The following is a 26,064-nucleotide window of genomic DNA, read 5'->3' as shown; positions in this document are numbered from 1 at the left end:
ATCAAACTCCATTATTAAACTAACATAGACTCTTCGTTCCACCGGCATAACAGAGCCTCCTACTCCGTTCGTAACCACTTCATTCACCAACAAAGAATGGTTCAGTTTTGGTTAAAAACGGTAACGGCATTCGCCGTGAAGCCGTCACCGTTGGTGGCGTTCGTAACGGTAATCGTCATTGGCGTGGTGGGATTTTATTCGCTGCATTTTCCTTTCCATTCCGCCGCTTCCATCGACGCCTCGCGCTTCAGCCACGTGTTCCTGTCGTCGTCCTCCAACGCTACGATCTCCAACTACCTGCGCGCGCTCACCGTGCACCCTCACCTCGCGGGAACAAAAGCCGCCTCCGTAACTGCACGCTACGTGCTCAACCACTTCACCGGTCTCGGGCTCCGAGCCCACACCGCGAGGCACTCCGCGCTGTTGTCGTACCCGCTGCGCTCCTCGCTCGCGGCGCATTTTAGCGACGGTTCGAGTTTGGAGTTTCGGTTGGGGGAGGGAGAGGGGGACGAGGAGGTGGTGGCGCCGTACCACGCGTACTCGCCGTCGGGGTCGGCGTGGGCGGCGGCGGTGTTTGTGAACTACGGGCGGGAGGAGGACTTCCGGTTGTTGGCTGCGGCGGGGGTGAGGGTGGCGGGGTGCGTGGCTGTGGCGAGGAACGGCGGAGGATTGGGGCGGGGGGCGGTGGTTGAGGCGGCGGAGAGGCATGGTGCGGCGGCGGTGGTGGTGTTCGGGGATGACACGTGGCCCAGGGGGTTTGAGAGGGGACACGTGATGAGAGGGGGGATTGGGGACCCGCTGAGTCCTGGGTGGGGTGGGGAGGATGGCGGTGAGAGCTTGGGTTTGGATGATAGTAAGGTTTTGAAAAGGTTTCCTAAAATTCCATCCATGCCCTTGTCTGCAGAGGCTGCTGAGAGGATCTTGGTCTCGCTTGGTGGAGCTCCTCTGCCCTTGGATTGGAGGGGTACCCTAAAGTCCTCCAAGGTTAGGAATGTTGGTCCTGGCCCCACAATGCTCAACTTCACTTATCAGGTTGCTTCCTCCTCTAACTTTGTTTTGTTTGCTCAGATTTTAGTCCATGCATGCATGTAAAACTCAAATAGTTTTTGAATATATTTACGGTTATTGGCTTTTTAAAATATGAATTCTGATTGATTGACAGAGTAAAATTCTCATGTATCCATGCATTGAGAGTTAAGAAAATTTTACGAAGTCAAATATTTTGGGTACGAACTTTTAAGTAATAATTACTATAAAAATAAAGAAATTTACCATGCAAATCCATTGATAGTTTACACGGTGGTGTATTTACTGTTTTCTCTGAAAATCTTTCATAGTCAACTAACTAAAAATCACTCTAATATAATTTTTAAGACAACTATGACAAAAGTGAACACTTCTATCATATGCAACCATTTATGATTAGATGCTTCATAAGATTATGTATTCTAATTAAATTCTCTTTTGCATCATGAAGAAAAAGAGATAAACTTAGATACATTGTCAATTTATTTTTTTTGCATTAATATTTACTAGAAAACATAATATTTAGATGTGGTAAAATAGTCAAATTTCACTAATATATGTGTAAAACAAATTGACTTTCTACATAAATTAAAGGAAAGGGGAAATGTATACTGGAAGGTTGAGATTTTGTGTTTATTTGAACCTAGAGTGTTCCCTTGATGATTGCAAGTTTTTAGTGAAGTTCGGGTTTTTGAAATTTTGACCATATCTAATATGTGTCTAGGTAAACTTTTAATAAGACCTTGTAAAACAAGAGTCTGTGTTTAATTTTAATATAGTTTACAACTTAAGTCCTTTCTAAACATCCCGGATTTGGTATCCAATTTATTGTTCCTGTCTGTTGTTGGTATGTTTTGATTATGACAGTATATCGAGTTTTTTATGCTCATCTTTATAACTAATAGATATTAATGAAGTACAACGATATTTAACTATGCAGTATGTTTTCTGTGCATGTTTTCAGTCTGGCTTATTTGGTTTTTCAGGGAGAGATGAAAGTGGCTACCATTGAAAACGTTTTTGCCGTTATCAAGGGACGGGAAGAATCTGATCGCTATGTTCTGCTTGGGAACCATAGAGATGCATGGACATATGGTGCTGTTGACCCCAACAGTGGGACAGCTGCCTTACTTGACATTGCTCGTAGATATTCTATTCTATTGCGTTTGGGGTGGACTCCACGGAGGACCATCATTCTATGCAGTTGGGATGCAGAGGAATTTGGAATGGTAGGTAGCTCCACTAATCTTGCGTTCATCATGGTTAACCACTTTCATTATGTGGCCACTGGATTATGATAAATGCAAGTCAGTGAACTTGGACAAATTTGGTGAAAGTGAATCTCTGCTACCATTTGTCTTATTTACCTAAATTTGTTGCCATTATCTTGAGCAAGTCTCTTTCACACGGGTTAGAGTCCTTGATCAGCTTTTTGCTTTAAAAATTAATGCATATTTTGTGCTTTTTATCAAGTTAAATCAGTTTTGCTTTATTTCGATTTTGGTGTCACTTCCAGAACTGTGCTCTTTAAATCAAGTTTATCCATTTCTGTAGATAGGATCCACTGAGTGGGTTGAACAGAACCTTGTCAATCTTGGTTCGAAAGCTGTAGCATACCTTAATGTAGACTGTGCTGTTCAAGGGTCTGGTTTCTTTGCTGGCTCAACTCCTCAGCTAGATGATCTCCTTCTCGATGTCATCAAAAAGGTATTTGAAGTAATTATACGTGCATATGCAAATCTGCATGTGGATAGTGTTTTAAATATAGTTAATCATGGTATTTGATTAATGCTTTACATCAATTGCCATGTACGTTTATTTCAGGTCAACGATCCTGACTCCGAGGGTACAACGATATATCAGAGTTGGGCAGCTGCTGGTGGAAAATCTAATGTAGGACTTTAAGTCTATTGGCCAATGGTCATTTAAAATTTATGAAGTTATCTTTAGCTGTCCATAACTACATTTTCACTTAAAAGTTACAGACCATGTTTCGAAGATTTTCCTTGTTGTCTTTCTATTTTCAATATATTTAATACTAGTCATTAAGTTCTTGGCTGTCTAGATGCCTTTCGAGTTTTGATAGATTCATATTTATCGTTTTCCCTTTTTCCTCTCACTGGTGCCAGTTATGTTTTTATTTAGGAACCTAATTTGAAAGTTAAAAAAAATTCTTCAAAATTAATTAATGGTGATGAAAAATCATATATTTGCTGCTTAGCAGTTTTATCTTGGTTGATTGCAGATTCAAAGGCTGAGTAGAGTAGATTCTGATTTTGCACCATTTGTGCAACATGCAGGGGTTCCATCTATTGATATGTATTATGGAAAAGGTACATACCTCATTGACATGAACTAAAAGGGTTCCAAATTATTTGAGAAAAATTCGTGCCAAAATGTATCACATACTCATGTATTTTGCTCTAATAATCGTGCCCTCATTTTTAATTTATTAATGTACCTTTTGGGGGTACATTTAAGAGACTAGTCCAGAATTTGAAATTTTATGCTGAGGGTGATAAAGGTTTCGCATTCATGGTTTATTTGATTGGGCCATTATATGTGAGGCCATAGAAACAGTCATGCTAGTTGATGCTTATTTATGTAAAATATGCCTCGGCACTGCAATGGTCCTTCTGTTTTTTGCTATCATTTTGTCCTATCATAGGATTTATATCTAGCTATTGTCATATAGGAGCCTGAACAGTAATGATCAGTATATACATTGTTTAAGCATAGAATTTTTACAAAAAGAAAAAGAAAAATTGTATCTGAATGCCATATGCCAATGTCCATAATCTGTCACATTTCCCCGGCCTTTTGTATTAAATAATGTTTTGTCTTTTCTCTAGATTATCCTGTCTATCACACTGCTTTCGACTCCTATAACTGGATGACAGAGTTTGGAGACCCATTCTTTCACCGCCATGTAGCTGGTTTGATTTCTTGTTTAGTCCCCCTCTTAGCAAAAACTTTGAAATTATTATTTTATTGGCAAATTCATTTGTCAATCATGAGATAATATATCTTTTCTGTTCTCTGTTGTATCAGTTACAGGAATTTGGGGGCTTCTAGCCCTGCGCCTTGCTGATGATTCCATCATACCTTTCAATTATCTGTCTTATGCGGATCAGTTACAGGTATGCATTTATCTTCATGAGTATTTAATTAACTTCTTGCTAAGTACTATCTTTTGATATTAGCATATCAAACCAGGAGGGAGTTTTAGTTAGACGGTTTATGAAAAAATTATGTTAGTTTCCATAGGTTAGAATTCACTTTACAATACCATTAAATTAGTATATTTCTTAAATTAGTGAATTCAGTGTTCACAATAATTAGTATCTTCCATCAATTGCAAAACATTCATGTATCATTATTGATTACTTAATCTTCCCCTACTTTGGACAGGTGTACAATGACATATTGAGCAACTTGTTAGAAAAGCAAATTTCTCTACATCCACTAAATGCGTCGATTCAAGAATTTGCTTCTGCTGCCAAAGAAGCTAATGATGAATCAAAGGTAAAACGGAACTGCAATGGGTTGTATTGTAGTGTACTAGCATTATTTATCACATCTAAATTTGACATAATTACTCTTACTTATCATGTTTTCTTCTACTTGTCTTTATGAACTGCAGAAACTGAGATTGCAAGAAAATTCAGATGATTTTGTGGATATGAAAATCCGAGCATTGAATGATAGACTAATGCTTACGGAAAAAGGCTTCTTGGATGTTGACGGGCTTCGAGGAAGGCAATGGTTTAGGCATCTTGTGAGTGTGTTTGCCTTCAATGTGCTGCTTAAAACTTTCATTAATGCTTATGAAATCATATACTCTTCTTGTGCTGATTGTATGTTGAAACATGTGATTGTAATTAGGCTTATATTTCAACTTTTCATGTGATAAATTGCTTATTTGTGTCATTACTGTACAGGTTTTTGGGCCTCACAGAGACCATGAAAGCAAGTTGGATTTCTTCCCTGGAATCGCTGACTCAATGTCTGAGTTGTTTAAAATGAGTGAAAAAGAAAGGGTGGCTGCAATTCAGCATGAGGTTTGGAGGGTTGTGAGGGCTATTCAAAGAGCTGCTTCAGCACTAAGAGGAGATTTCACCTAAAATATCTTCAACTGTAAATGCCAGTTTCTATTTTACCTGTAAAGTAACTGTACATTAAACTTAAACCACTTCCCTTCTTTCTTTATTGTTTCTTTCATGGGAATTCGCTTTTTTATTGCCTTCTTTTTTGGCTAAGTTTTCCTTTTCCTTTAAAGATTTACCAAAACAATGTTGTAAGCAAAAATGAACAACTTCCAACTCATTCTATGTTTTAAAATTAAGTAGAAACTGTATCAGTTTTATTGAGTTCTTCATTTCTATACCTTGGTACGACTCTCTTCAAAATTAGCGAAAGAGTCGAAAAAATTTTCTATAAAAAAATCTTACAATAAAAAGTGAAAAACTAAAACTATTTTTTTACAGGTTAAATTAATTGGTGTAGCTAATTTGCAAAAGCTTATTCATATAACTGTTAAAAATTTAATTTTAATGTGTATAAATGAAATTTAATTTATGAAAATATTCTTATTCTTTTTCTTTACCTTAATTTTTTATTTTATTTTATAAGTCTTATTGAGAGGTTGATCAGAATAGATTCTGAAATAATTTAAAGTCATCTTACATTAAAATGTGTGTACAACTATGTAACACAAACACTGATAGGACACGGAGATATTAAAATCTCTAAAATGTAGGATATGGGGATACGGATCTATATATTATATAATTATGAATTATATAAATTGATAATAAAGATTTATGTGCGTTCTAAATTATTTTTAGAACAGAAGATGTTGACGGATTCACAAAAATTTGTTTCTTATTTTTATAATCATAATAATAATTTATACAATAAAATTTGAATTTTTAAAAAATTAATGTAGTTTTCTTTTTTAAAATTGTTTTAAAACCGTATTAGAATTGTCAGAAATCTAACAAATATTTTTTCAATTGGACACTTCACGTATCCTACAGATGTCATACGAGTGTCAAGAGGAGTGTTTGAGCTTCATAGAGATACAATAATAAGAGGATATGATTTTATAGGTAAAATAAAGAGGCCTAAATAAGCAGAAATAGGAGTGAATTTTTCATATGAAGTAACTAAAGGAAATAATTAGTGGTTGGTTCTGAAAAAATTAGTAATTAAAGTTCATTAAATAAAAAAAATTTGCAACCGCGCCAGGTAGGGGTCGAACCTACGACTTTCTGCTTAGGAAACAGACGCTCTATCCACTGAGCTACAGGCGCTTTCTTATATCTTATATTAGAAAGGGTTAGTCTAAAATGTTTATTCTTTTCTTCAACTCTTGTTTAAATTTTTGTAGAGTTCTCATATTCAAGATAAAAGACATGAATTATCATATAACCACTATTTTTTAAATTATTTATTATAATAAATACTATATTAGAGGTAATCAAGAAATAATTTAGTTATTAAGCTTTAGTTTTGTATGATTAAACTTATTTATAAGTATTATGTTTATCTTAGACGCTGTAATTACACAACCCTTAAATATTAATCTTCATACTCCTTTCTTTTTATTTTCTTCCATAGCTTACCTCTAAAAAAGCTACCACAGTTATTCTTAGGGTTTTAAATAAATCCTTAAACAAGGAATCATACCAAAGACTTAAAAAAAAAAGTCTCCTTTTGATATTATAATATTTATTAATCAAAATCTTCCATGTGTCTCAATTTATAAATTATCTAACACTAAAAAAAAACATAGATAGTATATACATGTTTAGAATATAATTATATTTAAATATTACAAATTTTAAATATATTTCTTAAAAAAATACACATTTTATAAACTCTTGATTCCCTTTCTTTTAACTCTATATTAAATTATGAACACACAAAAAAAGGTAAGGTTTCAATTAAAATATATAATATTTGTCACCAACTTAGTATATTTAAAAATATAATCATCTAAATATAGATTGCATGAAATAATCTTTCGAAATAAGATGATTTCTATCATTCTAGTTGAGTATTAGTAACTCTCACCTTTAACTTAATGTATGCAATATTTATAAACTTTTCACCACATGATATCTTCATTATCTAATTCGGGTTATCATTAGAACTAAGATATATTTTCAACAACCTATAACTAAATAATTATACTACATCTAAACTTGTCACCTCCTTGGTAACCATTGATACATGCAAATCAACTTCAAGAAAAATATTTGTCTCCACACCATTTTCATTTGAGCAAATAAGTTGTTGCTTGAATGACAAAATGCAAAAAAAACATAAATTCATGTAAAGACAAAGAAATTAAAAGAAAATACCTAAAAGTCATTTCAAACCACTTTAGCCTTTCATACATGTTTTAGTCACCCAAACCAATACATTTTCCACTCTAACATCTATATAAAAAAAAAGTTTAATACCATTATTTTAAACCAAAAAGGAAACCTAACATAAAAATATTTTAATATCACTTTATTCACAAATGACAATAAAAGGCGAGTCATGCATGCCAACTCGCAACTCATAGTAAAAAGAACATGGGTTGGGTTAGACATTTAAACTACATAGGTACGTCTTACATAACTTGCACACCTATGAGTCAAAGTGCTTACCAACCTACCATACAATTCACAAAATATTTATTTTTTTAAATATTTTGATTGTTGTGTAGAATTATGCATTGAATATGATTAAATATTTAATTCATTATTTCATTAATAAATTCACTACAAATAATCAAACTCGATTTTTTAGAGTTTGGCTTTCAATTGTTTCTCTCTCGAAGTATTCAACGATGATGTACAAATGTGTAATCACGTTCTTAATGACTTTTAGAATAAATAAGTATGTCATCGATAAAGACAACAACAAAAATCATCTAAAAAAAATATAATGGTTTTATTCATGAAGTCCAAAAATATGGTTGGAGCATTATCCTAAAAACATATTAAAAAACTCTCGTATCTATATTGAAAGATCATATTATGTATATAGTTATCTTTTGAAGAAAACATCTATTTAAAGTAGATATACTTGTTTTATACACTAATTTATTTAGTTATTTACCGTAACATAAATAGGGAAAAAAAAAACTTATATCCTTAGATATAATGTGAACATGAAAAATATCCAAATTGTGAGTATTTATATAAATAACATCTTTTTATATAAATAACATCTTTTTACTCTTCCCATTTTAAATAACTGAAACATTCTTATTTTGAAATATATACAATGTGTATTATTTTATATATGGCATTAGAGAAAGTTAAAAAATAATATTTTATATCCTAAATAGAAATAATAAATCATAAAAAAAAGTTAAAAAGAACACCGCGCCAGGTAGGGGTCGAACCTACGACTTTCTGCTTAGGAAACAGACGCTCTATCCACTGAGCTACAGGCGCTTATATATTCATTATATTTGAAATAAAATAATTAACTTGTTTGGATTTGTTTCCAAATATGAAACTTAGAAAGGATAATGAACACTGTAACAATCAAATGCAATATTTATATTATTCACTGCATTATTTATATTATAATAATGAAATGCAATAAACTTAGTGTCAATTTGTGTATGCTTTCAAAGAGTTCTTAATTAAACAAAAACACCCATATAAATATTTTTTTTTATTGAAAATCAAATATTTTTAACCTAGTTAAGGATGTGGTACAACCTTTCAATTTTACAAACCAAATTATAAAAATCAACGAGAAAAAAATCCTACGTGTTGTTGGGAATATAATCAAAGTATGAATATAAATTCATCTATAAGTATTTAACTTCAATAAGTATTTTATACTTTATCCTTTACGTTAGAGTTATTGTCATAACCTTGTATCCTTATATAATCACTATCAAACTTTTATTTTTTCACAACATTAATAAGTTTATTAAAAAAAAATTATATATTGTACCACTGTTAAAAATTCTAAAACATATTTTTCTATTTTTATTGGAGAAATCGTAGTATCTACACATAAGATTTACTTGTTCCTAATTACTTGTATTGAGTACTATGAAGAATAACGGAAAAATATTTTATATTTTTTTAATATTACAATTTTTATATGAAAGAATAATAATTCTATAAATTCTTTTTGTATATTACATAAATTTTATCATTTTTTATATGCTTATCATTCTTTTTAATAATCAGATCGAATTCCACAAACATTTCAATCAAACTAAAAAAGTTTCAATATTTTATATTTAACTGTAACAATATTTTATAAAATGATTTTTAAATTAATATCTAAGTTATCTAAGTTTTAAATTAATATTTAACTGTAACCATATTTTATATTCTAAATTAATATTAAAAGATTAATAGAGACTAATTTAGAATAAAAAAATTATAAAATATTTTTTTCTTTAATTTTACAATATTATAAGTATATAATATTTTAGAATACTTATTATTTATTATAGATAATTTTTAGGAATAATAAATTTAATAAAATGAGTTATATTGATAAGAATAGTTATTAATAGTTATGGTAGATTAAAAAATAAATATATTTAAAAAAATTGGAGACCATCCCTACATCCCTCTTACTTCTTCCCCTCTTATGTGTCTCTCAATATTATCTATTGCCATCTTAAATTCTAAATATTCACCATCTTCCAATTTCGATTTGAACCCTTAAATGAGTTCATTTCTTCTATTCATCATGCTTTTCTACACAAAAAGAATCACTTAACCTTGCATTTGTTGTTAAATAAAAAAAGTGAAAGGAGATTAGAAATGAAGATGTCTTTGATTGAAGATTCATAAAAAAATTAAATATTAGAATCAAAGTTTTACTAAAATACTGTGAGAATTTCTTTCACCAAAACTAATAATTTATACCATACACTAAAACCTCATTTTAACCTTGTTCAATGGATCAAGTCATTAGGTATGAGTACCTAATACCAAGGAATGAGTATATGAAATAAAATAAATAGACAAACAAAACAGTACACAGAATATGTCTACTCTAAAGCTTATCAAGTTAACATAAATTCATCCAAAATGTAAAATTAAAAAAGCAGATGAAAATTCCTAAGATTCGGTCATTGGCTCTTCCAAGACATCACATCCTCAATAAAAAAATTTAAAAAATTGCATTTTACCTCTTTCTCTTCTTGTTTTGAGGAGCAGCACCCTTATTGAATTTACCATAATCATTAGTGGTGTCAGCTGTATTCTGCTTTTTCAACCCCTTTTTGCCTCCAAAACCAAATTTGGAATTCTTACCATCTCTTTTCTTTTGTTTGTTTCCTTTACCAAAGGCTTGCTTTGCCTTACCTCCTGATCGATCCCCCGGAGCCACTCCTGGCCTTTTCTTATTTGACCTCTCAAATACTTTTCCATCCTCAAAGTCAAAAGCCGTATCTGCATCATTGCCATTCTCAGCAAACCCGCTTTTTTGCCTCTGCTTCCTCCATTTCTTTACAGATTCTATATCTTGCTTTTTCTGCTTAGCCCTTTCTTTTAGTTTCTGAGCCTGAATCTCTTTAGCCAATTTCTTGGTCTCCCTGGCCTTCCTTCTCTCATCAGCCTCCTCCATCTTTCGTTTCTCTGCTAATAGCTTACCTTTCACCTTTTCCATGTGGACATCTGTCTTTACCATTTCAGCATAATAGTCTGCAGGTCTCAGAAAAGGTAGACCCATTGATTGAAGTTTCTCAAAGGCCTGCCTAGTTCCTTCCAATGCCTGTGTGTAAAATGCAAGTTCTCGTGCCAAATCATCATTGACATCTACTTCCTGCTCTTGATCAACATCAATGGTTAGCTTGTGTATCCAACCCACATTCTCAGGCCAACTGATATCTCCAAGTTTATCTAATATAGCATCTCTGTTATATACTGCATTTTTAGATGGTTCAGCTAATTTCACATCTTCTTCCTGTTCTGATTCAGAAGACATTTCTTCACCCATATCTTCAATTTCATTCTCAATCATTGTATCATCATTTTCCGACGGCATCACCATTAAACCTATACAGGCATTGAAAAAGGAAAAGAAAGTTCAAATTATATCATTTATAACCAAAACAGAACGTCATTTAAGATATAAGGGACAAAGCTTTCACAACCAATAGGTGGAGAGGAGGCACTAAACTCAAATGGACACAAAACCCTAGAATCAATGGCCAAAATAAACCATAATTCGGAAATAACGCCATAGGCACACCCTTACCAAAATCAACATAATTACATACATGATAACAAATAAATAACGCACATAATACCATATCAACAAAAAAAAAAAAAAATTCTTCTTTCAATTCAAATAACTTGACATAATTGTATGCCTACCGACCAACAAATAGTAGCATACACTGATCAAGAAAGGAAATTAAATCTCCTTTTCTTTTAATAGAAAAAAAAAACCCAAAATCAGTAAAAAAAATAGGTAGCAAAACATGTTTCAAAATTTTCGTTGGCACAGGAACCTAACACCTAAATGCAATGTTGTTAAAATCGCGATCTAGATCATAAGATCGAGGAGTCTCTCTGATCCGTGACTCAGTCCATAAAAAATAACCAAACGAAGCCCAAAAGGAAACCATAAAAAACCCTAATATCAAACTCGCACCTCTCGCCGCTCGCGCCTTCCCGCTGCTCGCGCCTCCGCCGTCGCCTCTCTTCGCCGCCGCGTCCCTCCGCCGCTCGCGCCTCTCCCTCTTCCCACTGTAGGCTTAAAACCCTAGAACCCTAAGCAAGGCACCATATGATTATTATTACATTTACTTTTGAAAGTGATTCGGAAAATATTTTTAGATGCAATATTTATTTTTTTATTATACAGTAAGATATAATGTGAGTAAAGGATTAATATAATGGGAGGGTCAAATAAAAATATCAAATAATTTTTTTTAAAATTAAATATAAAACCTTTTAATCTTTTCAAAAACATAAATGTATTTTCAAAAACAAAGGACAATGACTACTCTTACTATCACCTTTAATAGTAAATTTATTTACCTCCTTAATTCATTTTCTCCCATCTCAATGATTATTACAAAAACTAAAACAATTTCTATATTAACTTTTTCTCCTAATTTTTATAATTATTGTAATATTTTTTACACTAGATGCATATACTGTGAACCATGATTACACTCTATAACCATGATTACATTGGTAACTTTTTGAGTTTGAGTTAAAATGTTGGGAGTTGATAAATTACTATAAAAAAAATATAAAATAGTGATTAAAATTAAAAATAAAAAATAATTAATTATTATATTGATTAAATTATATACTATATTAGATATTACAAATTATTAGTATTTAAAGTGATTTTTATTATTAATAAAATATTACAAAATAATTTTAAAATTGATATTTAAATTAACTATCAAGATTTTAACTATTAATATTTTAAATTCTAGAATTAGTCTCTAAAACTTAGGTAGTTAATGGTTAAATATCAATTTTGAAACTACTTTATAAATTTTTATTAATAATATTTGAAACTATTTTAGATATTAATAATTTATTAGTTTATAAAATAGTCTCTGTCAATATAGTAACTAACTATTTTAATATTTAAAATTAGTTTCTATTCAATTATTTTCTTATAATGAATTTAAAAATTATTTTATAATTTTTTATTAATAATAAAAACTAATTTAAATACTAATAATTTCTCTAATTTATAAAATGATTTCTAATTTAACCAAGTAGTAAGTAATTATTTTAATATCTAAACTTAATTTTTATTTAATGATTTTTTTAATATTTGCCATAATAATGAAGTATCAAACACTTTTTCAAATGATGGATTACAGTAATTATCAATTATTATGTACTATAGAATTGTGAAAGTCCACCATAATCATATTCAAATATTTACATCTACACACTTCTTATATTACATATAATTATGTAGCACAGACACTTCACGGACATATGTACTATGAGTATCGATGTTCGATACGTGTATTCGATACCGATACATTATTTAAAAGAAGTGTCTGAACTTAATAGCATACAACGATTTTTGTAACAAATCTATTAGCCTCCATATGCTAACCCATCATCCAAATTATATTCTACAAAGCCTTCACTTATTTTGGTCAATTCTCTTCTTGCTATTTCAAGATTTACCTTTGTTTCTATCATTTTTTCCTCAAGCATCTTTGTTTCCATCTCCAAAGAAGACACATTTTCCTTCAATTTTTTCACTTCAACACTTCTCTCCTTGTAATTTTTCATGTTCAAGGCTGATTGAACATGGGGTTCCAACCAAGTCAAATCAAATTTGAATGTCTCAAGTTCCTCCCATAGAATTTGGAGATGATTACATGCATCTTCATCCATATCTTTCACCATTTTAGTCTTGAGAAAATGCAGAACTCTACCTAAAGCTGTGAATGCCCATTCAACATACTCAAGGGTTCTCTTCTTTTGACTGTTGAGAAGTGAAGGATGTTTTGAACATACTTGTTCTAATAGTGGAAAAAAATGTTGTTCTATTTTGCCTAAACCCTTCAAATCCAATGTTTCACCAAATGTTGTGAATGTTTCTTTAGGTAAAGGTTTATCAATATGTTTGGTAAGTATATCCTTAATCTTGTTGTCTGGTTTATCTACTTCATTCTCTTGTTTTAACTTACTCACCAAAATCTCAACTTCAATTATGCAAGTATCATTCACTATGAATCCATTCTTAGGGTTATGAAGTTCATCTAAAGGTATGAATTGTGAGAAACCCCAATCAATATTTTTGGCATCGAATTGGTGTTCAGTTTCTGAAAAAAAAAATCATATATCAAAAGTCAGAGAGTATTGCATTAAACTTAAATGAAATGATTATGAAATATATATATTGACTAAATTAAAGATTATTTTATAAAATAAAAAATTATTGGTATTTAAATTAATTTTTATTATTAATAAAAATTTATAAAATAGTTTTTAAATGGGTAAATAATAATTAACTATCAAAGTTTTAATTACTACCTATTTTATAATTGTATATAAATTTAGAAATTAATAATAATAAAAATTAATTTTGATATCAATAGTTTATTTAATAATAATTGTTTTTTTTTCTAAATTAATTATTATTTTATTATTTTCTTGTAGTGTTATAAAAAAAATTTGTTTGATCAGGATTTCACGTGTGTAGAAGACACTTTAAAATGAGGATTTAAAATGTTTTACTGAAATGAAGTGCAAATTGCTAATCAATACTTGCAAAATAAGCAACAATTTCCATGTTTTGGTGTGCTTAGAAGAATCATCTGAATTAATTACCTGAAAGTTAATAATCTAACCTAAAGATATAAGAAAAATAACCTAGATTTGTAGAGGGATTTAACTACTAACTTAAATTAATTGAATTAAAAGAGCACACCAAATGCATATAATTAAGAATTTATTATCTTTTATATTAGTCTCTCATCTAAATTTTGATGATTTTTTTTTAATTCGGTAATTAGTATCATGTTTCTCAAACATAGCTTATTTAATTTTATAATTATTCTTCAATTTATTTATTTTAACAATTTATTTAAAAATTAGGTTAGAATGAAAAACTATTTCTTATATGAAACACCTCTCTAAAATTAGAAAAAATAATATTTATATGAAATTGCTGAGAAACATTAACGGTGTGTTTGTTTCCCACAAAAAAATATTCACAAAATAATATCGAGGAAAGTATGAAACTCAGTAAATAAAAAATTAATTGAAAATAAAAAACGAGAGCAAAATATTTTCAACATTCTTTCTTCGTATAGTTACAAAAAATTATAAAAATAAAATAAAATTGTATATAATAAAATATGTATTATAATTGATTATGAACTCATATATCTGAATTTCATAATTGATTATAAATACATATTTTATTATATATATATATGTTTATTATATTAAATATATATTATATTTTTATATTACTAATTTATTTATATTTATGTTATACGAAAATAAATATAATTAATTATATAATATAATGTATATAATACTAATTATTATTATTAAAATAATAAAAATTATGAATAAACATATAAAACGATAATGAAATAAATAATAAATTTATGAAATAATAACTATAATAAATAATTAAAATAACTATAAATAATAATAATTAAATTAAATTACTTTTTTAATTTAGTTAAAATTAATTTATAATAATACAAAAAAATAATTATTTTAGATTTATTATTTTATAATTTTTAAAATTTATTATATCACAACTTTTCATAAATTTTCTTTTCCTTTTTCATTCTATTTACCCAAATCCAAACAATCTACTTTCCTCACACTTTCTCTTCAAATCATCTTCCTAATCTAAAATAAAATTATAAATTTGAGTTTGAAAGTGTGAAAAAAGATATACCTCTCGTTTTAGTCATTTTGTGGTTGATCTGATTAATTAAAGCCAACTTGAAATTTATAAATTTTTTCCACCCCTCAGCCAAATTTCCAACACTAGCACCACCATCTAAATAAATTGACAAGTGATTCATATTGTTTAATCCCTTTGGAAAAATGAGAATCCGCCTGAAAACAAAGTTGTATAACTCATTAAAACAAATACACTAAAATAATGGTAAAGAACAAATAACAAACAAATTGTGCATTCACATTTTTTATTTTTATTATTATTATATGTATATTTATATTTATTTAAATAAAATATAGATTTATGTGTATCTGTATGTATGAACAACACATAAAGCATGAAAGACACACAGTACGAGAGTCATGTTATTGGGTTTTAAGAGATTTGAGATAGAAGAGAAAGAAGAGAGATAAAGTGAGAAATAACGAAAAGAGAAAAAACGGTGATAAAACCCTGAAAATTCAAAAATTCAAAATTGGAAAGCAGCAAGCAACCATGCGTGAAGATTGAAGAATTGGAGATACATTAGAGAGGATTAAAATTAAAAAAAGGATCTACATTCAAAACTATTTATGATAACTGTTTTAATATGTTTTTTTAAAAAATAAGAAATGACGCAATACGCATAATACAATAATAAAATTAAATATTGATATAAAAATAAAATAGAAAAAAAAATTGAAAACAGTTAAAGAGAAAAATCTCCTTTATATAAATATAGATAATGCACTATAATTCGACTAATGTACCATAAATGGTCATCAATGGAAAATTTCTGAGAGAATAGTTTATGAGAGCCCAATTTAGAGAAGTCCTTGATCGTCCATGTATATTTCTCGAACATCTTATCCTTATTGTTCTCTTTCTCCATTTCAAAAACTTCACAACTTCAACCTGAACATTGGAAAAGAACAATATTGATTTTACATGCAAAGATAAAAGAAAGAAAGAAAAAAAGCTAATGATTTAACAAAATTATGGATTATGGGTGATTGAATATATTTGCAAAATACCTATTTAGACAACTGTATGAATAAAACAAGACATACCATGATGAATTTGACAACCTAGCATATATAAGGTTGTAAAAGGAAGAATTTTCTTCAATTGAAGGAGACCTAACAATAAGGGCAATGTACCTTAAATTTGTATGAGTGTGAGAAAAGGAAGGTATAAGGGGTTGCAAGTTTTAGAATATTGTTAGATATATTAATAAATCAAATTCTTAACTTGATACTTTTAAGTATTTTGTAAGAAGTTATGAACTTTAGTCCTAAAGATATATTGAAGATTATAAGTGAATTAGATATAAAAATATTTTATAATGTATAACTGAGTGCAAGTCTTATCTCATAAATTGATTTTTGTAAAAATAAATTAAATTTAAAATTTACTTTTTAATATACACTACAAGAAAATCATGAAATAAAAACTAATTTTTAGAGACAAAAAATAATTAGTTGTTATAGTGACTAAATTAAATACCATTTTAAATACTAAAAAAGTTTCTAAATTAGTTTCTATTATTGTTAAATGATTTTTAAATTGGAGTATAATTAGCAACCAAGGTTTTTGCTACCAAATTTAGAATCTAAATAATTAGTAGCAAAAATTTGGTTGCTAATTTTTAGTCTCTGAAATTGTCTTTAATTTAGTCACTATAGCAACTAATTATTTTTTGTTTCTAAAAATTGATTTTTATTTCATGATTTTCTTGTAGTGATAGTATCAGAGTCATTCTAAGTTTATCATAATAAATATTTGTTGGACATCTTTAAAGTAAAAACATTTTATGTAAAATATGTGCAAACTTCACCTTATAAATTTATTTTATAATGTTGAATTAAGTTTAAAATTTCCTTCTTAATATTTTTTTTTCAAAAATACTAAAAAGGTAATTAAATTTGTTTCTATTTGTTGAAAGATTAAATCTATTATCTGTTTATTGGTATAGTAAAACTATTTTTTGACTATTGGTACATTGAATCGATTTTATTTGTTTATAATTTCTTAAATATTTATTACATATAGATGTTCTTTCTTTCTCTTGAGATAAACCTCAACCTTTTTTCTCTTCCTAAATTTAGTTTTCTACAAACCACACGCTTCAAGGCAATAGCACCGACACCAAGACATGAATAATGTCTAAAATATGAAACACCCTTATACCTTTAATATATGTACTTTATATGACAAAATTCTCAACTAATAATTAAAATTTATATAACTCAGTATAAAAAAATTGGAAAGTCTTACCATTTTTCTATAACATGTCTCTCACAATAAAATTTAAGAAATATATTTCTTAATAATTAAAATAACTAGTTAAGTTATATGAAAACAAACATCTCACAAAAACTTTTACTATAAGTTTCATAAAGTATATAACAGTACAATAAATAACATCTAGAAATTGAATTAATCGTTTTAAAAAAAAAAGTCACGAAAGTAATTAAATACTGAATTATAATATAAATTTAAAGTAGTTAAAAATTTGTTCGTTAATTTAATTTACTAATTCATAAACCTATAAAACCATTCTCTCTTTTTAAAGAATTTTTTTCTCGGAATTAGTTTTTTTTATTGAATATATTATAATATAATATAAGTTGGTTTCACGAATGGGAGTTGGAGTCCAGATACTATTGAAATTACTTCTCTTTATGTTGGTTAGTCTCTCTCCCTACAAACTCTTTCCTTTTCCTATTTATTATCTCCGCGTAATTCAGATTCAAATGATACATGCAGAAGTCACTTCGACGCTCAAGTCAGTTTTAGTATTTGACGCTCGATAGTCAGAACATTGTATAATGACGTTCCTGATTCTTGGAATCTGTGCTATTTATATTATTATGGTGGATTTTTTTATTGTGCAAGATTAAGAAACTTGGATCAAATTTAAAAATACATTATCTACTTCTTGATTGCTGATTAGCTTCACTAACCATGCTTAAGCGTAATTAGGTTTATGAGATCGGTTGGTTCAATGACTGAGAGTCGTACCATGATATCGGTCATAGGACCCTCCTGTGCAAATTGTTTTATTTTTTATTTTTTTAATATATTTAATAAAAAAATAAAAAACAAGTGTGGGTTCTCTTAACTCATTCAATTTATATTACAGCAATGTTGAAGATGTATTAAAGAGGATCTAAGCTGTGAGCATCTTCTTCTTTAACATATTATCTTGAAGAATAGCAAGAATATGCAGTAATAATTGAATATTAATGGTATCACATCCCAGAACAATTAAATAACTAAGTATTCCATATCTCTAACCAGTCAAACCCTAACATCTTCATATTATTGACTGTAAAAATAGTTGATGCATACACACAAAAAAATTGTTGAATATCTAGAACTGAGGAAATACAAGAAACAAACATGTGAAAAATGGACTCTCAATAAAAGTTTTCATTGACTATGGAAAACTTCATTATTCTAACTAAAATAAGTAAGCAAGAAACCTTTTTCCATACTAATGGCCCTTTATCATGGATTTTAATCATTATTTCATTCCCGTGTTTAAAAAAAAATAAAATTAATCCAATATTAACTATTCAACTTTTTCAAATATAAAATCATTTATTAATATTTTATTATATTCTCTCTGTTTTATAGAGAGAATATACAGTACAACAGAATTTTATAAATATTTTACCAAAATTAAAAAAATTATTACATTTTTTCAAAATCATTTTAAATGAGAAAGTAACATATAGAATAATAAATAGAATTAATTAAGTTCTGAGTCCAGCTTATAATTGAGCTAGTATAAAAAAATTGTTTTATCCAATATTCAAATATCTTTATATTTTTTAACGACTTTGTATCATCTAATTTTGTCATCATTCGTTTGGCTGATATGACGGTACATGACATCCTTACACTTTCTACACACACAAAAAAATATTTAATTATTTTTTGGTTCCTCATGAGTATTTTTAATTGTTTTTTTTTAAATATTTATTAAGTGTCTAAAATATTCCTATCAATTGGATACCAACAATGACAGTGATACAATTGAAGTTGTTAAATTATAATTATCTATATAAATTAAATAATAAAATATAAATTAAATCAACCACATAAAAACATAAAAATATAAAAAGTTATAGTTATCATATTAGAGTCAATGAAAATGAATATTCTTTATTTGATGTGATGTATCAAATGGAGCGTGTAATCACAATAAAAGAATGAAGATTCTCATGAATCATAGTTACAAATAAAAAAGAAACAATAACTCAAACATAAAAAAGAAAAAAATAATATATATATATATATATATAATTATTTACTTGTGTATTAGAGAGTAAAATATATGGTGTATATATATAACTAAGTTGAAAAAAAAAATTAGACCAATTAAACAAAATTCAACGAAACTAAATACGTTAACATTATAAATTTTACTTTTTAGTACTAATTTTAGTTTTAATATTTTTAAAAGTTGAAAAAAATTATGTATTATTTAAAAAATTCTAAAGTCTATGAACCTGAATTATTGAATTATTTTAGTAATGGCCATGTGACCTTAACGTTAGTAGTATAACTCTAACACTTTTTTTGTTTGACGTGAAAGTTTAACTCTATGCTTATTTTATTTTATATGGAAACTCTACCAAAGAGACAGACTTTTCTTTAAGAAAATTTTGTTCTTTGTTAATATTTATTAAAAATTATAAATAAAATATCATTGAATAAAATATAATATATAAATAGTATTATGTACAATTTTAACAATTTTTTTTCTAGATTTAAAATACTTGGAGGCAAAACTTACACGTGGCTTGAACATGGCTCCCACTTGTTCTCTGTGACAATGTTGAAGCAGCTTCCTAAGTCATAGTACTTGTTCAAAACAATTATAATACAAGTAAAAATAAAAATTTAAAGAAAACTATATGTAAAAATGTTTTTAGAGATTAATTTATGTGTAAGATAATTTTAGTTTGTGTGCATTTGACCTAAATAATTTTAAATAAATGGTTGATCTTTGTATGTATATTATAGGAACTAGTATGATTGTGATAAATGACTATAAATTAATATCTAATATATTAGTATAGTTAGATTAAACAGGAGATTACGTGTTATATTCAACTTTTGTTACTATAATTAATATTATAATAATCATAATAAAAAGTTAAAAGTTAACAAAATAAAAAAAGGAGCAATTTCAACAATAAAAAAGACTACAAGAAAAATGTGTACTTGAAAATATTTATAAAAAAGTAGTATGTATTTATGTATACTAGTATAGAATTAATAAATGTTTATATTAAAAGAATAATTTAAAATTTTAAAATAGTCCCCTTTTGTTTTTTATTGGAATTCAAGTTATGAACTAAGATTTATAAAAATAAATTTCAAACGTGAAAAAAAAAATCATGGTTTAATATTTTTTTATGATAATTTTTTCAATTTGATTCCACTAGCTGTTTTAAAGATTTTTTTGTCGATGAAAACAATAAGTAACCAAAATATACTATTATTGTACCGTCACTTTGATACAAAACATTACATTGATTTATATTTAAATAAAATAAATCAAATTCAAAATATTTAAAATAATGAGATAAAAAAATAAAAATGAAGGGTAACGTATTAATAAAAATAATTAAGTGTTAAACCAATTACATAGCTTATGTATGCATAGAGACGTAAGAAAGAGGAAATTTTGTAAGGTTGAATTGTTAAAGTAGTGTAATAAACATTTCATTTTGGAGTTAACGTCAATATCTTTGAATTGAAACTAGAATTAAAACAATTTGATCAAATTACTTTGATTGCAAATTATTTTCATTTAAGGGTATTGATAGATACAGTTATGAAAACACCAAAAATGCTATGAGACAAAATCTTACCATGTTTAATGTGAAATAAACGAAATTACAAGTCACACATTTTTGCTTTATAAATGTGTTTTAAGAAATAAATCATTTAAATTTAAAATACTAAATATTGTTTATATATATATATATATATATATATATATTATTTGTAGTTAAATTATTTAAAACGATTTAAAAAGTTTTAAGGAAAGTTAGTTTACATTGACTTTGAATTTAAACAAAACAATATCATAAAATAAATATGAAAATTAAATATAACTATAATGACATTTAAATATATATATATAATTGATATATTTATTAACTGATTATTTTTAAAATTTAATCACTCTGAATTTTTATTTTAATTAAAAAAATTAAGTTTAATTGAACATTAATTTTACATTAATAATTTTGATGTTATTTTGTTGTAAAATAAGTAATAACAAAGTAAAAAATTATATTTAAAATTTAATTATTCTTTAAATTTATATAATTTTTTGGAGTATTATTAACAAAAGAAATTTAAGTATTATTTTCAATTTTAATTCATTCTCATTTTTACTAAAATTGAATAAAAATATTTTTATAACTTATTACATTATTGTTCGCTATCCCACGACTAATGATTAAAACAATTCATAGTATATAAGTATGTGCAAACCTTACCTTATAAGTCAATTTTATGAGATTGAATTATACTTAAAATTAACTTCTTAATATAGAGTCATTTCGAACATGTCCTAATAACTGAACTTCTTAATTGAAGATTTCACGTCGATTAGAGATTAAGACGTTTTAAAGTATATAAATAAGTAAGTACAAACCTTACCTTATATGAAATTTAAGATTTAGAATTAAGGTTAAATTAACCTTAAAGTATACTTCCTAATACCTAATTAATTTAATCTTCTACTCACATTAATCAATTTCACTATCAATTTTTCACTTTTTCTTTATCTTAATTCAAAGAACCTTCCCATCTAGTATTCTCTTTTCTTTATTTTGCTCTCCATCCAAAGAAAGAGAATTGAAATAAAATAACTGCATCATTTGATTTGATATATTATTGATGAAAGAGAAACGTACTCGTGAAATGTTGACCGAATCACATGCTGAAAATGATTGGTGTATTAGAATTTATGATAGAGGAATTCTAAATTAAGTTATCAACTTGGCGGCAGTTGAAAGGTCTAAGAAATGAACATCTTATGGTCCAAAAATTTTAGTTATATTTTTTGTGTTTTCAATTTCTACTATAATCAGTAGTAGCAGTAAAACTTTTAATAATGGAGTGGTAGATTCTCTTAAAATTTTTGCTATGGCTCAATCAGAAGCGTGAATATGGGTAACTTATAAATTTCCAAAATCAAACTTCTTTTATTCTGATTGGTGTGCATTGATGGTTAACGATCTTCCTCCTTCTTTTGGTGAATTCTGACGTGGATGAGAGGACATCTTGCTGAGTGTGATTCAACCTCAGATGGCAGATAAGAGCAAGGAACCAACGTACCTTTATGGAGATATCATACTTTATATCCTTGACATGAATTATGTTGTTGTCTTATTTTTTGTATTTCGTATATGTGCAAATTTTGAATGAGAAACAAGACGTTTTGTATACGGGTTTGGAGTACCCATAATACTCCGATTTATATTATTCTTTATTTTTATTATTGATTAAAAAAAATCTATAGCAGTATATGCTTTGACTTGGTTTAAAACAGCATAATGCTTAAGCAACACTCAAATTTAAGTTATTATTAAACCTTATTTTTGAGATGAGATCACAGCATTAGGACTTGAATGAAAGCAATTGAAGTGGTGTTTAGAACATTAGCATGATTCATGGTGGCAAATATAAAACTATGTTGAAAGTAGTTTTTTAAAGGGAGAGAGATAAACCTTGGAAGACCATTGTTGTAAGTAACCTCATGTTGTTGTTTCCTTGAACTTTCATAAGCCTAACGTTGTACCCCATAAAGCCTGGTTCAGTTTCCTTTAACTGTTGCAGTTTGAAATTTCTGCACATTAAAATACTAGTTTGATTTCTTACACCAAACGATCCTAGTTGCAATTGACTTGACCATAGTGTCATTATTTTATTGCTCTTTGTCATTCATTATCTCTCTCTTCCTCATCTTTCTCTCAAACCATTCTCTCTCTCTCTTTCTTTGTTACTTTCTCTCAAAGTGCTTACAAGCATTCATGATTACAAGCCTTTGATCTTCTTCTCCTCTCAGCACCAGCACAACCTTTTAGAGGATCTTTCTGGGTATACAAACTTCTGGGGCTTTTCATTACATATATATGTATCTATGTTTGTTCTTGTTATTTTGTTTGAATCTTGTAATATTTATTTTTTTCGTTCCTAATTGCAGGTAGCACCAGATGAACGTAGATGGTGAATGAATTGACCAGAAGTGTTGATTTTGAGAAATTCTCATGGAAAATTGAGGATTTCTCTAAACAAAATGTCATGAAATTGCGCTCCAAGCCTTTCAAAATCCGGGGCTGTACATGGTACGTGAAAACGATGAATATATTAGAGTGGTTCAGATTTTTGTTCTTTTGCTACTCACATTACATATATATATGCTTAGCAGATTGAAAACAAGCTCTGAATAATTGGCAACAGTTAAGAGTTAAGATCACATGGTGATGATAATATAAGTAAAGATTTCCTTACCCTTTTGAAGAAAAAGAAAAACTGAACCCTATACTTCACTTTATTCCTTTGGTTATTGAGCCTTTGATTTGGAGAGTTTGTATGAATTAATCATGGGTTTTCATGATGTCACAGGAGGATCCTTGTGCATCCACTGAGGAGGGATGTGGACCATTTTTCAGTGTTTTTGATGGTTGCTGATTCTTTACCACCGTATGGATGGGACAGAAACACGTTTTTCAAGTTGGTTCTAATTAATCAAGTGGACAGCAATAAGTCCATTGAAAAAGGTATACCTTCCAGGGTTAAGTTTTTGAATTCTGTTTTGAGATTTTTGGCCTTCTGATCTATGGTTTATCAGTATTGAAGACTGATTCTTGTTGTGTGTGTGTGTGATTTTCAGGGACTAAACAGAAGTTCAATGGAGGACATCGTAGCTGGGGTTCATTTTTCTTGGATCTAAGTGATTTCTACAACCATAACCAAGGATATCTTGTGAGGAACACATGCATCATCGAGGCACACATTTGTGTATCGGATTTAGCACCTAATCTTCAAGTTCATCCTAATTGTTCTCCATCTCATGATTCTTTATCAGTTGGTCAAGCAACAAAATCATCCTCAGAAAGGGACAGCATTAGTCCAAGAACCTCAGGATCTAGTGCAGCAGAAGGGGAGATTCAAGATGCAGATAGTTTGACACTAAGAGAACTGATAGATTTGGAGAGTTTAGCAGCAGAAGAAGAAGCTTTCATTCCTCTGCTGGAAGAGGTTTGCATATGGCATCCTAATCTTATACAGAGCCAGAAGGAGAGAACTAGGAGGTTTAGACAATGGGCCTTCACATCATTGGGTCAAGTTTTGCATTTTCTCAAGACCAAAAGGGTGAAGGACATGAGTGAAGAGGACATAAAGCATCTGCATGATTTGTGGAAGGAGCTTGTGAGGTCCTCAGGGTTTGACTTGGCATGGCTGGAGCCATATGTTCAATCAGCATTGGGTTTGAAAGATTACATGGAAAGAGCAAAGCAAATGAAGAAAGTTAAGGACACTGTGGTTGCTTTGGAGATCAAGATGAAGAGGCTGAGAGGGGAACTTGCTGCTTCTGAAAGAGAGTTTGAGATTGCAAGAAGAGGGTTATCAGAAGTAAGAAGAAGTTTCAATGAGATGGATATGAACTCTGCAATTGGATATGCTATGTTTTAGTTCAAACTATTTGATTTATGTGATGATTCTGGTGAACTAGTTTTGATGAGGGTATGCACAAACTTTTCATTTCTAGATCTGTACAAATTATGTTCAAACAATAGTGGCTATTTTTTTGTTTTGTTCTGTTCAAATTTGATTAATGTAGATGCACATTTTTTGCTGTCTTCTGATTAAATTTTAAGGTAATTTTTGGCTACAGTTTATCATGATTTATTATATTCTATATATGTTGCAAATACTAATTAAGGCCTCATCATAATGATGATTTTAATTTTACTTTAAGACAATTGATATAATGCCAAAAACATTTAAAAAAAGTTGTTTTTAAAGCATATATTATGAATAGATGAGAAATAAAATAAACTTGTAAAATATTTAGTTGAAAAAAAGGATAAAAATAAATAGAAAAAACAGTAAATATCACCATTTTAAAAATTATTTTAAGTTTATTAGTCTCTCATCAAACACTTCAACTCATTTTCTCATTCATGATCATCACCTACAAGAATATCTTATTAAGAGGAGTACAGATCTTATCTCATTTCATGGTGATTATTATTTTTTTTTAAATATCACCTATCCAAATAAAATTTCAACAACAATCTTCAACTTGGTTCAGAAGTGAAATAGGTAATTTATTCATATTAAAGGTATAAGTTAGAAATTTAGTAATCACCGTATTGACCAACTGAATCTGACATATGCTAAGAGATTTACTTTTTCAAGATGCTAGCTTCAATTTGACTTTATCAGTCAAATGTTGAAGAAATTGACATTTTGGAGCACCAACAAAGATTGACACTCCTAAATATTTGGTGACAAATCTTGTAGAATTATCCATGGTGAAAAAACTACTTTTATAGTTATTAACATTTTGATAAAAAAAAAATCACCATTTGTTTTAAAAAAAACACTCAA

At 28.5% G+C, this 26,064-nt stretch overlaps 4 protein-coding genes and 2 non-coding genes across 6 annotated transcripts; 2 read left to right on the top strand and 4 right to left on the bottom strand.

The window, feature by feature from the left end:
- On the top strand, positions 1-5,235 carry LOC137830711 (probable glutamate carboxypeptidase AMP1). Its single transcript, XM_068638192.1, has 10 exons — positions 1-1,032; positions 2,013-2,255; positions 2,581-2,733; positions 2,851-2,919; positions 3,272-3,359; positions 3,879-3,962; positions 4,078-4,166; positions 4,438-4,551; positions 4,670-4,804; positions 4,968-5,235. The coding sequence occupies exons 1-10, from the start codon at positions 97-99 to the stop codon at positions 5,148-5,150; spliced, it is 2,094 nt and encodes a 697-aa protein (XP_068494293.1). The 5' UTR covers positions 1-96; the 3' UTR covers positions 5,151-5,235.
- A 1,033-nt stretch (positions 5,236-6,268) lies between these two features.
- TRNAR-CCU (transfer RNA arginine (anticodon CCU)) lies at positions 6,269-6,341 on the bottom strand. Its single transcript has one exon. It is a non-coding gene; the product is annotated as a tRNA-Arg (tRNA).
- Positions 6,342-8,410: 2,069 nt separating this feature from the next.
- On the bottom strand, positions 8,411-8,483 carry TRNAR-CCU (transfer RNA arginine (anticodon CCU)). The gene has a single exon. It is a non-coding gene; the product is annotated as a tRNA-Arg (tRNA).
- Positions 8,484-9,992: 1,509 nt separating this feature from the next.
- Positions 9,993-11,832, bottom strand: LOC137830710 (probable rRNA-processing protein EBP2 homolog). The gene is made up of 2 exons (XM_068638191.1): positions 11,668-11,832; positions 9,993-11,066 (listed from the first exon to the last, which is right to left on the bottom strand). The coding sequence occupies exon 2, from the start codon at positions 11,059-11,061 to the stop codon at positions 10,195-10,197; it is 867 nt and encodes a 288-aa protein (XP_068494292.1). The 5' UTR covers positions 11,062-11,066; positions 11,668-11,832; the 3' UTR covers positions 9,993-10,194.
- Positions 11,833-12,828: 996 nt separating this feature from the next.
- On the bottom strand, positions 12,829-16,515 carry LOC137830695 (protein RESTRICTED TEV MOVEMENT 3-like). The gene is made up of 4 exons (XM_068638169.1): positions 16,446-16,515; positions 16,182-16,326; positions 15,427-15,590; positions 12,829-13,828 (listed from the first exon to the last, which is right to left on the bottom strand). The coding sequence occupies exons 2-4, from the start codon at positions 16,301-16,303 to the stop codon at positions 13,092-13,094; spliced, it is 1,023 nt and encodes a 340-aa protein (XP_068494270.1). The 5' UTR covers positions 16,304-16,326; positions 16,446-16,515; the 3' UTR covers positions 12,829-13,091.
- A 6,584-nt stretch (positions 16,516-23,099) lies between these two features.
- LOC137830694 (MATH domain and coiled-coil domain-containing protein At3g58270-like) lies at positions 23,100-25,344 on the top strand. Its single transcript, XM_068638168.1, has 4 exons — positions 23,100-23,544; positions 23,651-23,792; positions 24,073-24,227; positions 24,341-25,344. The coding sequence occupies exons 2-4, from the start codon at positions 23,671-23,673 to the stop codon at positions 25,141-25,143; spliced, it is 1,080 nt and encodes a 359-aa protein (XP_068494269.1). The 5' UTR covers positions 23,100-23,544; positions 23,651-23,670; the 3' UTR covers positions 25,144-25,344.
- Positions 25,345-26,064: the final 720 nt, after the last annotated feature.

The sequence above is a fragment of the Phaseolus vulgaris genome, chromosome 7 (genome assembly GCF_000499845.2).
Source record: "Phaseolus vulgaris cultivar G19833 chromosome 7, P. vulgaris v2.0, whole genome shotgun sequence".
NCBI classification, from domain to species: Eukaryota; Viridiplantae; Streptophyta; class Magnoliopsida; order Fabales; family Fabaceae; genus Phaseolus; species Phaseolus vulgaris.
Note: the sequence above shows the minus strand (reverse complement) of the source record. Positions and strands in the feature narration are given on the sequence as shown.

Coding starts and splice junctions, on each gene's coding strand:
- LOC137830710 (XM_068638191.1), bottom strand. CDS start 11,061: ATGGTGATGCCGTCGGAAAATGATGATACAATGATTGAGAATGAAATT.
- LOC137830711 (XM_068638192.1), top strand. CDS start 97: ATGGTTCAGTTTTGGTTAAAAACGGTAACGGCATTCGCCGTGAAGCCG. Junction 2,734..2,850: donor TTCTCGATGTCATCAAAAAG/GTATTTGAAGTA, acceptor CGTTTATTTCAG/GTCAACGATCCTGACTCCGA. Junction 2,920..3,271: donor CTGCTGGTGGAAAATCTAAT/GTAGGACTTTAA, acceptor GGTTGATTGCAG/ATTCAAAGGCTGAGTAGAGT.
- LOC137830694 (XM_068638168.1), top strand. CDS start 23,671: ATGGTGAATGAATTGACCAGAAGTGTTGATTTTGAGAAATTCTCATGG. Junction 23,793..24,072: donor AAAATCCGGGGCTGTACATG/GTACGTGAAAAC, acceptor ATGATGTCACAG/GAGGATCCTTGTGCATCCAC. Junction 24,228..24,340: donor CAATAAGTCCATTGAAAAAG/GTATACCTTCCA, acceptor TGTGATTTTCAG/GGACTAAACAGAAGTTCAAT.
- LOC137830695 (XM_068638169.1), bottom strand. CDS start 16,303: ATGGAGAAAGAGAACAATAAGGATAAGATGTTCGAGAAATATACATGG. Junction 15,591..16,181: donor TCCATTGATGACCATTTATG/GTACATTAGTCG, acceptor CTTTGTTTTCAG/GCGGATTCTCATTTTTCCAA. Junction 13,829..15,426: donor CAAAATGACTAAAACGAGAG/GTATATCTTTTT, acceptor TTTTTTTTTCAG/AAACTGAACACCAATTCGAT.